This window comes from Epinephelus fuscoguttatus, linkage group LG12, assembly GCF_011397635.1.
Source record: "Epinephelus fuscoguttatus linkage group LG12, E.fuscoguttatus.final_Chr_v1".
Classification (NCBI taxonomy): Eukaryota; Metazoa; Chordata; class Actinopteri; order Perciformes; family Serranidae; genus Epinephelus; species Epinephelus fuscoguttatus.
The window spans coordinates 34,089,044-34,107,364 of NC_064763.1; the positions used below are offsets into that span (position 1 = coordinate 34,089,044).

The following is an 18,321-nucleotide window of genomic DNA, read 5'->3' on the forward strand; positions in this document are numbered from 1 at the left end:
CAACACTATTTTGGAAGACTCCTCTGAGAATTCTGTTTGAAAGTCATCTTTTTCAGCTAAACAAAATCTGCAACAGTACCTTGCACTGAAAGACTCCACCAGACCAAACAAGCTATGCAAGCCTATATTATCACCAGTAACCTGTACCACACTGCCACGAACACGACCACCGTATAGTGGAATCTCAATACCATCTTTCTCTAAAACTTTAATGTCTCGAACAACAGGAGCAAGAACTTCACTAAAACCATACCGTTAAGATCTTGTGCATGAAAAAGGGCACACAGGTGTATGTTGGCCAAAAATGAATTCCATTTCGGAGAGAAGTTTCTTAGGGTAAAATATATTGCACCCAATTTATGAATACCTCACTTGGAACCGAGAGGATTTGCAACCTCGAAGTCATCATAGAACATTTGTATCTGCACTGTTTGCTTTTCAGTTGAAAAGAGAGGGTGAGTCTTAAATAAAGATCCATCACAAATATCTCTTAGTCTCGAGTCATCAGTGTCTGAATTTTTCAACATTTCTTCAACATACTTACTTTTAAATATTGACTCCAATGTAGATAAAATTGGAACATACATGAACTTATCTTGAACAACTATCTGATCATATGTCCCAGTCTTTTTATTTCGTCTTGTGTCAAATCTGGAGGCAATTACACATTCAACTGGTTCTACAGTTTCCCACTTGCTGGATAAAAACTTGGATCGCTTGTATTCTGAATTAAGAATTGTGAAAGGATTCTCCAACTCATCAAAACAGGCTTCAACTTTCTTGCATGTTTCAGTTTCTCTTTCATCACTGAATACATGCTTAACAACAGTTTCTTTAGCATGCTCCTGGATATCTTGAACAATCTCTTCCATGGAAATCACGACAGAATTCACTACACTTTGGCCCACATCTGCTGCCTTTAAATCAGAAATTACAGATGCACAACTATTTACAAGGTCTGCTGCAGATAATGTAGACTCTGCCTCTACATGGTCAGACAACACATCAACATCATTGGCATTATTTGTGTCAAGAACACTTTGGTCAGGTGAAAAATCACCTTCTCCTACAGAATCAAATGAACTGCTTGTGTGGCACTTGTTCAAGTGCTTTCTAAAGCCAGAAAAGCTACCAAAAGAACGCGGACATCCTACTTGGCCACATTTAAGATGAAGAGTCCGGCCGGTACAGAGACCATGAATTACCTTAAGGTGTTTTATAAGGCTGTTTGGACTCCCATGGTCACTTCTGCAGAGAAAGCACTTCATTGTTTGATCTAAGCAGACATTAACGCATTATTCTTGCTCGCAATTCGGCAACTCTGGGAGTTTCCTTTGTTTCCCCAACGTCAATGTTGTAGATAGTTGTTTGCAGAAAAGTGAAAAAGTTGACAAGGGCAGGACTGTACGAGGTACCGAAGATGTAATGGGCCTTAAAGAGTTCGTCAAGGGCTCCCACTGAACCTGTTGCCTTACATGGTAGTGCATACTTGTCGATGACAATGAAGAAGGTGTGGATGCTGCTTCTCGTGGGCCCCTGAGCGAGGAGGTAAGGCTGGCTGCTTTGGCTGATGTTATTGAGATGCTGCTGCACGCTGGTTCCAGCCTACAACATTGAACAGCAATATTTAGTGACCAATCTCTCACAATAGATCACTGTACATGAAACTGAGGTGAAGAATAGTATATTTGATTTTTGATTTTTTTTTGATTATTTGATGAGGTGCTCCACAGCCTGACTTGCCGACATCTTCCCTGGCCTCTTCCTACCCTGGGCAGATGGTGGCAAGAGATGAAGGAGCAGCAAGATGGCGGACATGTCACTGTCCCAGCCTAGAGACCAACAAACATTAGGTTAGCATTAAGATAAGATAGGTTATAATTTATTATATCATCGACATTACTATATGTGTAGTGAAGTGTGTTATTCTGCCTGTTTCCAGAAATAATAAAATAAAAAGACAGTGTAAGTGATAAGAATAAAAGATATACTGTATATAAAAAAGGAAATATTTATGCTACAGTGGTGGAAAAAAGTTTTCGGACACCCCATGCATTTGTGAAATATTGCATTAAGAATCACTCTTAGGTCTTCAAGTGCAATTTCTTTTAGTCACAGCCAAATACTAAATAAATCCTAAAAAAGCCATTAAAAAACTTAAAATTGATTGGTTCCATAAAAATATATAAGAAATTTTGAGTATTGGGTCATTTTGGTACCAGTGATGAAGGTCGTTCTTTTTATTAAAAGACACAATTTTTGTTGCCAAGCTTCGTGTCTACATAAAGCCAGCACATTTGAAAGTTCTTCAGACACAAAAATGGCTAAAACAAGGAACCTAACGCAGGAAACACGCCTGAAGCTAAAGATTCTCAGCCAGGAAGGGTACAGCTGCCGCCAGATAGCCAGGAAGTGCAGATGCAGTCCTTCAGCAGTTGGATACATTCTGCAGAAATACAGACGAACCAACAGCTTGGAAGACAAACCAAGATTTGGGCGTCCAAGGGTTTCTTCAGCAAGAAATGACCGCATCCTGATCAGCATGCGCAGGCAAAACCGCCCAATGACATCACAGGAGCTTCAGCAGCAGTGGTCAAACCAAACTGGTGTCCAGTGTTCCACCCGCACTGTACGTGGCTGACTTTTAGATCATGGCTTAAGGTCCTACAAGGCTGTCAAGAAGCCTCTGATCAATGAGAGACAGAGGTTAGCCCGGCGTCGTTGGGCCCAGGCACACAAGAACTGGACAGCCAGGAATTGGAAGAAGATTCTGTGGTCAGATGAGTCCAGTTTCCAGCTTTATCTTCCTTGTACTAATGTGAGGGTATGCAGAAGGCCAGGCGAAGCATTATCTCCAGCATGTACAGTACCTACTGTCAAGCATGGTGGAGGCAGTATCATGGTTTGGGGATGCATGAGTGCTGCTGGTGTTGGTCATCTCACTGTCTGTGATGGCACATTGAACTCTACCAAGTATTGTACCATTCTCGAAACCCACATGCTCCCTTCTGCACGTGCACTGTTCCGTCGAGGTAAAAACTGGATGTTTCAACAAGATAATGCCCCTTGCCACACATCCAAGGCCAGTAGAACTTGGCTGCAGGAGCACAGTATCCAGGTCTTAGAGTGGCCAGCTCAATCCCCAGACATGAGTCCCATTGAAAATCTGTGGTGGATTATCAAAAGGTTTCTTTCAAAGCATAAACCAAAGAATTTAGAAGAATTAAAAGCAGTAATTCAAGAAGAAGGGGACAAGATTACCCCTCAACAGTGTGAAAGGCTCGTGGGGAACATGCCAGCCAGGATTAGAGCTCTACTACGTGCCAGTGGCAGGATTACTAAATATTAATTTGATGATGTGATGGTTTATTTATTTTTTGTTCAGTTTTGAACACATTCTGTTATTTGTTGACTTTGATGCCGACAATGTTGAGAACTGACATATTGAAACTGTCAAGAATTTAGTATTGTTAGTTTTTCTTGTAAACAATAAACAAAAAAATATAATTTGTATTTGTTTGTATCTGTCTAATGCAGCCACACCTTTTGAAACACAAAAAAGATTTTTCCACAAACATTTCATGATAATATTTGAGATTGTGTAAAATTTTAAGTGTGTCCGAAAACTTTTTTCCACCACTGTACATGTATGTTAAACTGGCACAGTTACAAACAATAGTAATTCAAAACAGTCCCAGTCTTACCATTCTCAACCACAACAGTTGACTCAGCATTCCTCATCAAATCTAGGAGCTCTGTTCTCGGTACAAGTCCTTGGCTTTCTGTGATTACTTTTGCTTTGAGACTGGTGGGCCACTTTTCCAAAAACTTGTTTGCTGTCAGCTCACCAAACAGCAGCCTGAAATCTTGTTCTATCTGTAATACAAAAACAAAGTGCAATGAAAGGAGTGATGAGAGACACTGCACGTATGATGCCCACTGATGCGTGCCCACGTTTGTGGACTTGAATTATTTTCTGTTTTTGTCAGAACGTATTTTTGAGGCTTCCCCATTTTGAACAATAGGGGGCAGTAAAAGGCCAGGAATCGCCCCAGAGGCAGAGATTTTCAGGCACTTCTTCCTGGATTTCGGTACGTGTGTGAGAACTTGACTGAAGCAGCCTTGTCCTGCAAATGGTGACTTCTTCCCAATTTTCTCAGGTCAGTCTGGTCTCAAACTTGTGTCAAGGTGACTTTAGGTTATCATTAAGTAAACATTCTGTTTATATGGCACAAGTAAATAGATGTGATGCTGTTATGTAAAATGCGATGGTGGCGACACATTTAGTTACTGTGTAGTACAGGCAAAACTAACATTAAGATATATTTCTCTGATTTATGTTGTATCATGGCATAGATAACAAAATGTATGTGAGAACTCAACTGAAGTAGCAGTGTCCTACCAATAGTGAGACATTTTCTCAGTTTACAGACACAGATACAACTGTTAACAGGAATCTGCAACCATACTGTATGGGATATTTCAGTGATTCAACTAATGAAGATGTCTTACCAGTCCTTGTGTATCGAGAAACCGCGGGAAGACTGAGAAGACATCTGCTGTTCTCTTTTCATCGTTGACCATTGAATGACGATAATTGAAGGTAGCTTTCATCTTCTCACGGACAGTGTCTTCATCAGCAGAGTGTTTCAAAACAGCAATAGCTGCTTCCACATCCTCATCAGATATTACTTTGTCGGCAGTGAAAGGTCTGGGTTGACCTGGCCCACCACCTTGAAACAAAACACAAATTTATTGACTCCTGCCTACACAATTCATCAACATTATATGTAACTGATAAATAAACTTACTCTTGGGAGATTTACTGGCAGAAGCACCTCTTTCCTCTGCAGTTTTTCTTTGAATGGTCTTCAACCGCCATGCAAGGTATCCAGAACCACTCTCTGGATCATAGTAATGTTCCTGTGTAATTAAATACATGCAGACTGACTACGCTACCAACATTTCAAAGGGCATTTAAATGTGTTGTAAGGACCCTTTTACTTACATATCCATGTTGTGAATATGGGTCTTCCAGATGTGGAAACAAAGCAACTATCCCCTGTGCGTACATCACCCTGACATTTTTAGGGGGGGATGTCCTAATGTATGAATTCAATGACAACAATCACTCAATTGGACACAATTAAAAACAATCCCATACTAACAATGTACATACTCTTGCATGATGTGTTCACCGCCAGGCTTTGTAGTGAGGATTTTTTCAATCAACTTAAATGGAAACAAAATATACAATCAGAAATGTTTAAACCATACGTACAACGGGGAAATTATAACATAAAAACACTCCCCATCAAATGGGATGAAATCCAGATTAAACTTAACAACAATGTCCACTACCCACCTCTTTTGCCTCACAGTTTATGTGGCATGGCCTTTTAGGTTGACTTCCTTCGGCAACGGCTGCTTCTTCAGGAGGGTCACACATTGTGAAGTTCAGAATGATAGTATCTTCACATGCTGCTGAGCATGATGATAATGACAGAGAAGCATCTGTGCATTAAGGAATATGAACAAAACAGAAGCATATTAAATAGAACTGTTATTACTCCCATCCCAACCTTTAAGTTCAATATGAACACATTTATGAATGGTCAGTTATTACCAAGTTCTTCATTGCTCAACACGACTCGGAACGTTCCAGGTGACTCCTTCACTATTTCTTCAAAGACCTCTCCGTCAACTTCTGTGTCAGATTGGTCAAATACCTTCATATCTGGCTGCCTACCTTCTGGTATGTTAAATTTGAGACACACTGAAGTAAAGGAAAGAAAGGGAAAGGGATGTTACAGTAATTGTAACAAGACCATTTCCTTCTGATGAGAATCAAAACCATAACTAAGTGGAGTGAGCCTCACGTCTTCACAAAATGCTGTCAAGTTGAAACTTAAGTCAATAGATTATTCCCATGCATTTAAAGGCAGAGCAGAAACAGTTATCAACTAAGGTAGTTCAGAGAGAATAGTTTATGATGAATTAAGTGTATTAACTAAGTAAAAGGTTGTGATATTGTGTTGTTATCATGATGTACTCACTAACCTTCTTTCATGAAGGCATCCAATGTTAGGTCAGACAGCCTAACATACTTCTGCTCCCCACCGAATGACACACGCAGCAGCATATTCTGTTAAAATAAACAAAGGTAAAAATGACAACCAAGAAAAAACAGTTGAACAAAGAGTAACATGCTTACATTGTTCCATAACCTGAGCCTACTCACCAACTACGGTCCATACTTTTTACTCACTTCTGCTTGATTACTGTGAACAACAAGGCAAAGTTGACATAAATGAGTTGTGATAAACAAATCAAAATATTTATTACACATATCTATTGAGTGAATGCTGCATTCTGATTGGTCAACATATTTTTTTAGACCGTTGTTAAGTGTGCCACACCGTTGCTAGGGACGCTGCTCTGATCAGAGGAGCACAGAGGAAAAGAGGTTAATAGGAACTCTGCAGGATATTTGCCTTTTGTTTATTTGTCCCTTAACTCACAGCTTCAGAGTACTAGTGTTAGTTAAATCAATGACTTATAACTAGTTACAGGGAGAATGGAGGCTCTCTGCCTTCCACCTAGCGTCTCTTGGCTGAAAACCAACATTGTGAGATCAGAGCCTCCGACCCGGTGTCCTAGCTCTCGTCTCTGCGGCACCGCCACACAAACGTAACGCGCCCCGTAACCCGTAATCTCTTGTTTATGACAGATAAGACTACACAAATATACACACGGTAACAAGGTAGGCCTATATGATAAATAACCTTATCCACCGCTCCATGGATTGATTTCTCACTGGCTTCGTTGAAAAAAAAGCACATGGCAACAGGGGTTACAGAGGAAAAGAGACTGGATTTAAACTATGTACAGATTTATACTAAATGACGCAATTTCAAAAGCGTTAAAAGTCGTACTTTGATCAACATTGTGTCTCAAATTATTTATTTCACAGAGTGAGCAGGTCTTTATAGAGAAATAAACCTGGACAAGGTGAATGGAACCCCGGACAAGCACTAAGTTACTTTGCAACTTTATTCCTCAGTGAGAGCTAGCAACAGTAGTAACTGGCGTGTGCAACTTTGCTGTCTTAGTGTATTTTTTAAGGTACCACTTCAGCCACTTCAGAAAATGGCAAACCGACCTACTGACCGTTTGAGTTGTCGAGTATTGAGGCCACACAGGGGGAGGGGGAGGGGGGCTAATTCAAGCTAATTCGCGGTTAGCTTTACTAACGATTAGCATACTAGTAAACAACATAAAACGTTACCATAAGACAGGCAGAAAGTAATTGTGTGTACCAGCATTGAGGGGAGAAACACGCAGTTAATGGTGCAGCTTTACTCAAAATGTCGAACTTCTGAACTGCTAGCAAGTTGCTAACGTTAGTTGTATGGGACATGTAGTCGACAGCCATTCAACAGAGGAATGGGCAACATGTCCTCAATCAACATTTATGAACCGATAAAACCATGTTTACATGGAAAACAATTATTAAACAATGTTACGAACACCAGAATGTTAATGTTACTTACCCGACCATGGCACGACTCCAGGCCTGCTCCAAACTAACCTCCCCCATGTGCCGCCGTAGCGTTCAAGATGTCACGACTAGCGCGTAATCATCACTCTGTAGAGTTAAAGTAACACTGCATGTCTGCAGGATTTAACACTGACTTTTAACTATACTCTTAGAGTGGGTTTACTCCCCATATAGTTGAAAATACTCTATCTAGGTTAAAATAGGTTTACTCTGAAATATTGACACCCCATTTTTTACTGTGCAGTATGTTCACCATTTTCCTTATGGTTTCATCTGTCAGGGACTTGCTTCGATTATATTCATTCATTATGCGTTCCCCACCAGGTTTCTTGGTAAGAATGGATTCCACCAACTTCAAACAAAGAGCAAAACAATTCAGCATGTTGAGAATACATCCCTTTAATAAGTAGAGATTTAAAAAAAAAAAAAAAAAAATCTTAAAAACAAATGGTCATTAAAATAACACTATATTCCTTTTTATGGCCTTGGTGACCTAAAAATAATTCCTGTTATGCTCTGGTGTTTGTGTGTTAATTCTTACATGCTTGGCTTCTGTGTCCAGCCTCTGCCGTTTACCGGAAGGACTCTCTGAAAGGATGTCTGTATCTTGAGAATCAAACGAATCAAGGGGTGGTGGTTCAGACTGCTCAGGAGATGGTACCATGGAGACAGATTCTGACCATGATAGGAGAAGCAGATGGAAGGAAAAATATTAACCACAAGGAACTAGCATGTCCATTAAATACTGTAATATAAATTACAAATGTAACTGAGACAAACCAGTGTCATATTTCATGGTTAGGACTCCAGCTGAGGGATCCTTAACTACATCCTCAAATACATCGTCATCCAACTCAGTCCCCGAACTGTCAACAACCTTTACACCCTCTGTCGCAGCTGGCACACCAAACTTTGCAAATGCTACAAGAGAAGACAAATGCTTGTGTAAACCGGGAACTGCCCATTGGTTCGACCTCCCATTGGTTCGACTAGGCCGTAGGTCGGACAAATGGAGGGTCCCATTGGTTCGACCTCCCATTGGTTCGACCTCCCATAAGTCCGACTAGGTTGGACCAATAGGAAGTCGAACCAATGGGAGGTCCCGTTAGTTCGACCCGTCTTCACCTACACACCCTCTCCAGGCTTCTTCTGTTTTCTACTGCGCTGATTTTCTGTTCAGCACCAAGGACAGCGCTACACACTCTCGAGAGAGCCCGATAGGAGCCATCAAGTCAGATCATGACTAGTCAGATCTTGCCCAGAATATCACCATATTCAGTCAGAGAGAGCCACACAGGAGCCAGATCATGTCAGATCGCGCACTACAACCATCAATAGGCCCGCATTAAAGCGCCATGGGCAATGCATTAACAATCACTGCAGTTTAGTTTTGACTCTAGTAACACTTTTAATATTAAAGAAATTTACATACAGATATTGCATAAAATATGTTGCAGAGGGTAAATGCAGCACATATTTGTGCATTCATACATGCTCGCTCACACACACACACACACACACACACACACACACACACACACACACAGTGTTGGGCAGTAGCGTCACTACAGTAGTGGACGTTTGTAGTTTAATTACATTTCTCAGTAGCTTGGTGGTAGCATCGCTGTTTTCTGAATCAAGTAACTTCAAGTATCAAGTAAAGCTCTTTTATTGATCACTTAGCACGGTAGCGTCCACACGAGCTACATTTCCAAAATCATTTCTGAAGCTCAAACGAGGCGGGGATTTCTGTTATGGACTGAAATAAACCTGTCACCGCTACCACACAGAGTCACTTCCACATGAAGCTGATGGGGGACAGCCCTCCGTTCCCAAACACCGCTGTTCCGAACGACGCCCACTCCGAAATTGATTTTCAAGTCCATATCAGTTTCCTGCATCAAACACTGCCGCCCGCTCTCCGGCCGCACTCGCACAATCTGAAATTCGTTGTACTACAAAAGCTTGAAATGAACATTCAACTCATTGTTTTTTATTGAAAATATGTCACTGTCTTCATTTATTATGTATAATTTCTCTAGCAGCAAACACATTTAAAGGAGACACTTGTCAAGTCTTTGTACGCGCGCTGTCCGTGGTGCTGAAATCCCCGCTGCTGCTGACAGCAGACTGGGGGAGAAAATAAAGACATTTCTTTGCTCTGTGCTTTCAGAAAATACCCAGGGTTAGGGTAAGAAAGAAAGACCAACTGTCTGTACAACAGTCCCACTGTGTTTACAGGGCATATCAGGCTGTGTGATTATGCACAAAGATTGGTTAACGCATTGGAGCAATTTCATACAATTTCAGACATTTAACATGATAAACTAATTTCAATTCAACATGGTCATTTGCTTAGAGGATTTAGCTGAAGCATAATGAGTGTCATATGCAATTATGATGAAGTATTTGCTTGTTTTGTGGTTAATTATGCACATGATCCGTTTGACATGAATGGGATTTTTATTCGTTCCTGCAGACAGAGGCAAAAGGATCAATGCGCAGCCTCCGTTTGCTTTGCGTCCGTCTCGTTCATTCAAACTTTGTAAACACGGTTGGGATTTGTAGGGGACATGTGTATGCTGCTCACTATAAAATGTGTTTACTAGCCTCATTTCTATTCAAAACAAATCTCTTTACACTTAAAAAATACTTGTTTCAAGCAAATTTTCACTTGAAATAAGTATGAAAATCTGCCCATGGAGCAAGTTTTTTTTTTTTGCTTGCAATAAGAAAAAAAAAAAACTTGCTCCATGGACAGATTTTTTTTCTACTTATTTCAAGTGAAAATTTTCCTGAAACAAGTGAAAATTGTCTAAAAACAAGTTACTTTTTAGGTGATGAGTCTTATTTCAATTGTAATGAGATTTATTTTGACTAGAAATAAATATTCTTGGTAAGATTTTGAGTTTTTGCAGTGTACATACACAACCACACACGCATGTACGTTTTTGACCATGTTGTGACGGTTAGAAGCAGGTCTTCATTATTGCTGTTGTGGTTTGAGTCGTGTTGGGAGTTAGTGCAGCTCACTGTTCAATAAACAACTGAACTTAACTTTTTTACCTGCCTATCTGTTTGAGTGACAGTTTTATTGATCAGTAAGATAACACTGACTTGGCACGAAGTCGGTTCAATTTAGTAAAAAGCTTGGATGTAGTTGCACTACTTACTTTCATTTTGCTGTAGCTTAGCTTGCTACATTTCTGAGGGTGATAGCTTTGATGTGGTGAAGCTTCATTTAATATTAGAGTAACTAGTAGCTTAGCTCACTACACTTTCCAAGTAGCTTGCCCAGCACTACCTGTATCTTAATCTGAGGGCCTTTTCTGACAAAAGCAGTTCATTTGGTTGATTAATTACAGAAAATCAATTGACAGCAGTAGAAAGAAAATACAAGAATCAAAAATAATGTTTAGTCCCTGGCCAAGATGTGATTGGAGACAGCATTTCAAATGATCACGTGACAAAATATTGCAGCAATTGAAACATGAACTTTAATCTGAACTCTGAACTTCCTCCACCCCCCCCCCCCCGCTCTCTCTCCTCCCTCCTCCTCTCTTTCCTCCCTCCTCTCCACCCTGCCCCTCTCTCCCTCCTCCAAACTTCCCCCCTCTCTCTCTCCCTTCCCTCCTGCCTCCCTCCTCCTCCTCCTCTCTCATCCCTTATCCTCTCTCTCCTACCTCCAACCCCACTCATACAAAATTGTGGAGGGAATGCAACACTGCATCCCAGTACTCGTGGATATTTCTGATGCCTTGATTGTAGTCTCTCTTGAGATGTGCCATCTTTTCCTCCAACCGTCACCACTTTCTCCTTTGTGCTGGAGGAGCTTGTCCTTGTTGGGCAGCTGTGATGACAACCTCCACAAGACACTGCTCATCTTTGAGGTGCCTCAAAAAAATCCACAGGCTTGGATGAAGCCTGTGGATTTTTAATAATATATTTTAACATGATATATTTTAATGCTAAAGCAGTAATCAGTTCTGATATAAATGGTCCAAGAGGCCATGTATATATATGTATACATATACATATAATATACTCTATCATTCCACTCTAGGAAGAAAGAACAACATATCACGAATATGCACATTAAAAACAAATAATAATTATATATTATATATACATATATAGGCCTACAGTACTATGTACAGTATGTAAAGTGCTGATTGTTCTTTCATAGGGGACAGTAATAATAAAATAATATATATATATTTTAATGATAAACTCTTTTCCATCCATTGCTTTCTCTTCTAACATTTTATATTAAACAAAAGCATTATAACAAATAAAAGCTCATCCATGTGAATAAAAATAATGTGATTACTATAACTCACGTTTCAGTGCATTGACCAGTGCAGTTTTGCAAGTGTTATCTTCCCTCCAAAACTGGCATATTAAATTGATATTAAAACACTTTTTAACGTACACCTCAGGAGTTCTTAATGTCAGGATCCTACGGGAAACGGTGGAAGGCCAGGTGCGGGGTGTTCCACCGATAGTTATTGCAATTAATTGCACTACACTGTTTTCTTTTACTTTTTTCATCCTCTCTCCTTGACATCTTGAATGTTGTCTGGGCGCAACAGTCCAAGCTCAACAGTCCAAAATGGCGGCAGTACTACCGCAGCGCCCCTAGTGGCTGGTGTCAAAAATTCAACGGACCGTCGCCTCTTGGTATCCATGCTCTTTGTCTATACCTTCAACAAAATTGTTGGTCCTGTTGTCTGAAGTCCTCTCGTACACGTTCCACAACGCCAGTGGAAACTGGCAGCCATCCTCCACGTAATTGCATCCGAGGTACTGGATGAAGCCTGCCAGGTTGTGGTAACGCTGCATCAGTCTCACTGTCGACCTTTTGGCAGCCAGAAGTCTAAAATTCTGGCGCACCAGTGCCAATGGCAGGTACCTGTAATATATTTTAGAATTATGAGGAAGTCTTCAAATTGAACATCTCTTAAAAGAATAGTTCACCGAAAAATGAAAATTCAGTCATTATCTACTCACCCCCATGCTGGTAAGTTGTCGGGAACAGTTTTGTGCAGCTCAGTGCATTGCTGGAGTCCCACGGGGAGCCAGCTTTCTGTATCGTTCCAAACAACGGACATCTATGGGGACCTCTGGCAAAACCGAATAAAAGTATCCGCAAAAATCCTTCAAAGTGCTCCAAACCTCTTCTGAGCCGTGTTCGATATGTCTGGAAGCCGCGGTGTACATTATTATGAGTCCCTGTGGGACTCCAGCAATGCACTGAGCTGCACAAAACTGTTTCGACAACTTACCAGCATGGGGGTGAGTAGATAATGACTGAATTTTCATTTTTCGGTGAACTATTCCTTTAACTCAGGCACAGGATATAGAAACTCATTTATTCATTCACATACACACTAATATACTTCGGAAACAGTTAGGCACCAAAACCAAAAAATTTTGGGGGTGAACAAACAAAACTGTTTGTGGTGCCTGACTGTATTAGTGACTGTAGTATATGAGTGCGTATGTGAATGAATAAATGAGAGGCATTAAGTTAAATTTGTCAGTAGAAAGGCGCTTTATGAAATTAAAGTGATAGTTCAGGTTTTTGGACATGAAGTTGTGTGAAATGCTGACCATCTGTAGCTCTGATGTGACGGTGTCACTACTCTCAACGAGCCTCCTGCTCTGAGAAATGGCCCATAGCTTACTGGAGAAAAAGTAGTTCTGAAGATATACGGGGGACACGTAACCAAAAGGTTTTAAGCTACAAAAAAGTACGTATGTGTTTTGTTAGACTATTTCAACAATTTTAAAACATCCTCGATGCGGCGTCTTCGTAAATATGTCTATGGTAAGCACACTCTACACACAAAAACATTACTCAACTATGCCACCTAGTAGGCAGTAACAGACACAACACTTAGGTCATGCTACATACGAACAAACGGATGAATGTGCCACATACCCAAGTGCCATGAACTTGAGGATGCACCGACGTAAGTCTCCCATGGCACCAGTACTGCCCCGCCATGCCCAGCTCCTGTACTTTCCTCCACAGACTCTGGAAGTAATAATAATAATAATAATAATAATAATAAAAAATTGCATTTATACAGCGCTTTTCCATCAAAAAGATGCTCAAATTGATGTGGGAGAGGGAGAAGGGGCACAACTCATCACAATCAAAGTGTTGCATCCACCTGCGTAAAGTGAAAGTAGCAGGTTGATGACCGACTTCGAGGGAGTTCTGTCTGGATAGCCAACAGGAGGGAACTCTCGAAGTCGGTCACCACGCGTCGCGGCCTCCAACGATGCCCAGTTATGTGGTGCACCTTCTCCTTCACATGGGCCAAGACCTCCCTGTACTGGCCGACTGTTTTACCGGTCATCAGGCACATGACCAGTGGCACCACTCTACCCATGTACCTGTAAAATCATAGAACATCTTACATGTTTAAATCTTACACACGTGTTTATAACCTGAACCTTTGTAACCTGAACATGTGATACATTAAAGTGTGTAAAAACTTTACATTTTTATCAGGTTTTTAAAATAAACTCTTTGTTCAGAGTAAATGTGTCTGTGTTTAAAAAGTGTTAGGACTGTAAAATAATTACTCCTGATGCTAACATCTGGAACCAAATCTGTAAGAATATCGATCTCATGACTAAAAATGCCAATCTACAACTTACACAATATAAGATACTTCACAGAACTCACTCCTTCCTTCCTTCCTCCATTCTCCTTCTCTATTTCATCCCTCTTTCCTCATTCTTTTTTCCTTTCTCCTTTCCTTCCTTCCCTCCCCCCCTCTTCCATCCTTCCTTGCTCATTCAAATTCAGCATTTCAGTTTTGCGTCAGCCCTTCAAGCATTCACATGCAGTTTCTTCAGAAATTGCTTTTTCTAGTTACTGTTACTATTATTACAACCATTGTTGCTGTCACAGTCATTATTATTAACATTCTAATTTTTGTTATTGTTTTTTGTTGTTGTTGTTTTTTGCTGTCATCACCACTTGCCTTATTATAATTGCTATCACTATCATTATCTCCTTTTTTATTTATTTGAGTAATACTTCTTAATCACGCGCGCACGCACACGCACACACACACACACACACACACACACACATTTACACTGAACAAAAATATAAACACAACACTTTTGTTTTTGCTCCCATTTTTCATGAGCTGAACTCAAAGATCTAAAACATTTTCTATACACACAAAAGACCATTTCTCACAAATATTGTTCACAAATCTGTCTAAATCTGTGTTAGTGAGCACTTCTCCTTTGCCGAGATAATCCATCCCACCTCACAGGTGTGGCATATCAAGATGCTGATTAGACAGCATGATTATTGCACAGGTGTGTCTTAGGCTGGCCACAATAGAAGGCCACTCTAAAATGTTCAGTTTTATCACACAGCACAATGCCACAGATGTCGCAAGTTTTGAGGGAGCGTGCAATTGGCATGCTGACTGCAGGAATGTCCACCAGAGCTGTTGCCCGTGAATTGAATGTTCATTTCTCTACCATAAGCCATCTCCGAAGGCGTTTCAGACAATTTGGCAGTACATCCAACCGGCCTCACAACCGCAGAACACATGTAACCACGCCAGCCCAGAACCTCCACATCCAGCATGTTCACCTCCAAGATCGTCTGAGACCAGCCACCCGGACAGCTGCTGCAACAATCGGTTTGCATAACCAAAGAATTTCTGCACAAACTGTCAGAAACCGTCTCAGGGAAGCTCATCTGCATGCTCATCGCCTCATCGGGTCTCGACCTGACTGCAGTTCGTTGTCGAACCGACTTGAGTGGGCAAATGCTCACATTCGATGGCGTCTGGCACGTTGGAGAGGTGTTCTCTTCACGGATGAATCCCGGTTTTCACTGTTCAGGGCAGATGGCAGACAGCGTGTGTGGCGTCGTGTGGGTGAGCGGTTTGCTGATGTCAACGTTGTGGATCGAGTGGTCCATGGTGGAGGTGGGGTTATGGTATGGGCAGGCATATGTTATGGACAACCAACACAGGTGCATTTTATTGATGGCATTTTGAATGCACAGAGATACCGTGACGAGATCCTGAGGCCCATTGTTGTGCCATTCATCCACGACCATCACCTCATGTTGCAGCATGATAACGCATGGCCCCATGTTGCAAGGATCTGTACACAATTCCTGGAAGCTGAAAACATCCCAGTTCTTGCATGGCCAGCATGCTCACTAGACATGTCACCCACTGAGCATGTTTGAGATGCTCTGGATCGGCGTATACGACAGCATGTTCCAGTTCCTGCCAATATCCAGCAACTTCGCACAGCCATTGAAGAGGAGTGGACCAACATTCCACAGGCCACAATCAACAACCTGATCAACTCTATGCGAAGGAGATGTGTTGCACTGCATGAGGCAAATGGTGGTCACACCAGATACTGACTGGTTTTCTGACCCCCCCAATAAAGCAAAACTGCACATTTCACCCCCAATAAAGCAAAATTGTATGTACTATCTCAGCAAAGGAGAAGTGCTCACTAACACAGAGTTACACAGATTTGTGAACAATATTTGTGAGAAATGGTCTTTTGTGTATGTAGAAAATGTTTTAGATCTTTGAGTTCAGCTCATGAAAAATGGGAGCAAAAACAAAAGTGTTGCGTTTATATTTTTGTTCAGTGTATGTATGTTCACTACATGTTGTATGTCCACTATATGTTGTTCTGTGTTCACTATATTCTATACTTTGTTTGCCCTGTATTATCACAATAAAGGGAAAAAAAACTATTATAATCTATACATGTTTTATTATGTGTTCAAATGTTTGGTTTTACTGACCTGCCATGGATAGTCACAAACTGCCGGTAAGGACTGGGGCAGCTTTTAAAAGTGCCATCCATGAAGATCTCTTGGCACCTGTCAAGTCAGTCAAGATTATTACTAATCACATATTACATATCAAATAACACTCAATGTTTGTCATGCTATTACAATGTAATAATAATAATAATAATAATAATAATAATAATAACTTTATTTCTATAGCACTTTTCAAACAGAGTTACAAAGTGCTTAACAATAAAAACAATTAATACACAATAGAACAATTAGTGCAAAAAAAAAAAAACAGCAAATAATTTAAAAACAATGTAAAATGTTACTTGTTAGTTAGATGTTATTCCAGCAGAGTAGCCTGGGCTATTTAACAGTAGGCTATTGAGGATGTAGGCAGAGAAATAGCCTAAAGACTACAGTTTTGTCCAGAATTAAGTTATTAAATGCATTCATATAAAGTCTATGTATATCATGGCTGTATAAAGAACTTTGGAGGGTTTGTGCTAGAGTGTTAGTGTTAGTCGAGGGTGTGTATTATTATTTGTGCCTCAGAAATTCTGAATAACGGGAACACATGACAGAAAATGAGCATAAAATCAAGACAAAATATAAGATAAGCACCTGCGGAGTTTGGCGAAGTTTCAACAAGTGGCAAAGATGAGGATCCCCCAGTCATTATTTTGGTGTGACAGAAACGGCCTCCCACGCCAGGTTTCTGCCCACTCATCTGCTATCACCACCTCCTCCACATCATGGGGGATTGACGGTAGGAGGGCGGCACGTCTCCTGTTGAGCTTCGACCTAACATTATGAAACTCAGGGACGTGGTCTTCCTCACCCGCGTCTCTGACTACCTCATCATAGACCCGTTTAACCAGTTTTGAGGGGTCAGCCTAGATCTTTTCCATCATCTTTTGTTTCAGCGAACTGGATGTGATGACATCCGTGTCGTCTGCGTGATTGTGCTGCTGTGGCTCGTTTAAGACCTGTATATTCACATCGTCCTCGTCAATGTCAAACGGGGCAGTTTGCAAAAACACATTACATGTTTTACACCAACAGTGCCAGTATATTTTACCACACTTTTCTTTATTTTTCTGGTAACGGTACCCATTGAAGATCAGAATCTTCCCTCCTCGATTACCTGGAACCACAGATGCCATGATTGTGAAGCCTAAACCACCGTTTGCGTGACTCACTTCCGGGCTCCACAGGGCACGTCAGCCGACACGTCTGCAGCTCGAGTCCCCCTGTTAACCCTTCGGTCCCCCTTACAAAAAAAAAAAAAAAAAAAAAATCACACCTGTCCCCTTCGGGACGTTTTTCGTCCTTGTTGAAAAACAACCATAAAAATATTAAATATTATTTTTTTCCACTTTTTTCTGCATATCTTTTAACCAACTCCTACTCAGGTTATCCATACCAAATATTCATTGTGTGTGTGTGTGTGTGTGTGTGTGTGCGCGCGCAGTGTTGGGCAAGCCATGGAGCAAGTTTTTTTTCTTATTGCAAGCAAAAAAAAAAAACTTGCTCCATGGGCAGATTTTCATACTTATTTCAAGTGGAAATTTGCTTGAAACAAGTATTTTTTAAGTGTAAGGAGATTTGTTTTGAATAGAAATGAGGCTAGTAAACACATTTTAGTGAACACATTTTATAGTGAGCAGCATACACATGTCCCCTACAAATCCCAACCGTGTTTACAAAGTTTGAATGAACGAGACGGACGCAAAGGAAACGGAGGCTGCGCTTGATCCTTTGCCTCTGTCTGCAGGAACGAATAAAAATCCCATTCATGTCAAACGGATCATGTGCATAATTAACTACAAAACAAGCAAATACTTCATCATAATGGCATATGACACTAATTATGCTTCAGCTGAATCTCAAGCAAATGACCATGTTGAACTGAAATTAGTTTATCATGTTAAATGTCTGAAAT

General features: G+C 40.7%; 1 protein-coding gene across 1 annotated transcript; it reads right to left on the reverse strand.

Moving 5' to 3' along the window:
- Positions 1-707: 707 nt before the first annotated feature.
- On the reverse strand, positions 708-6,356 carry LOC125898086 (uncharacterized). Its single transcript, XM_049591740.1, has 11 exons — positions 6,242-6,356; positions 6,061-6,145; positions 5,627-5,776; positions 5,366-5,514; positions 5,180-5,232; positions 5,009-5,102; positions 4,812-4,923; positions 4,513-4,733; positions 3,705-3,876; positions 1,744-1,832; positions 708-1,605 (listed from the first exon to the last, which is right to left on the reverse strand). Exons 2-11 carry the CDS (start codon positions 6,140-6,142, stop codon positions 1,288-1,290), a joined length of 1,440 nt encoding a protein of 479 aa, XP_049447697.1. The 5' UTR covers positions 6,143-6,145; positions 6,242-6,356; the 3' UTR covers positions 708-1,287.
- Positions 6,357-18,321: the final 11,965 nt, after the last annotated feature.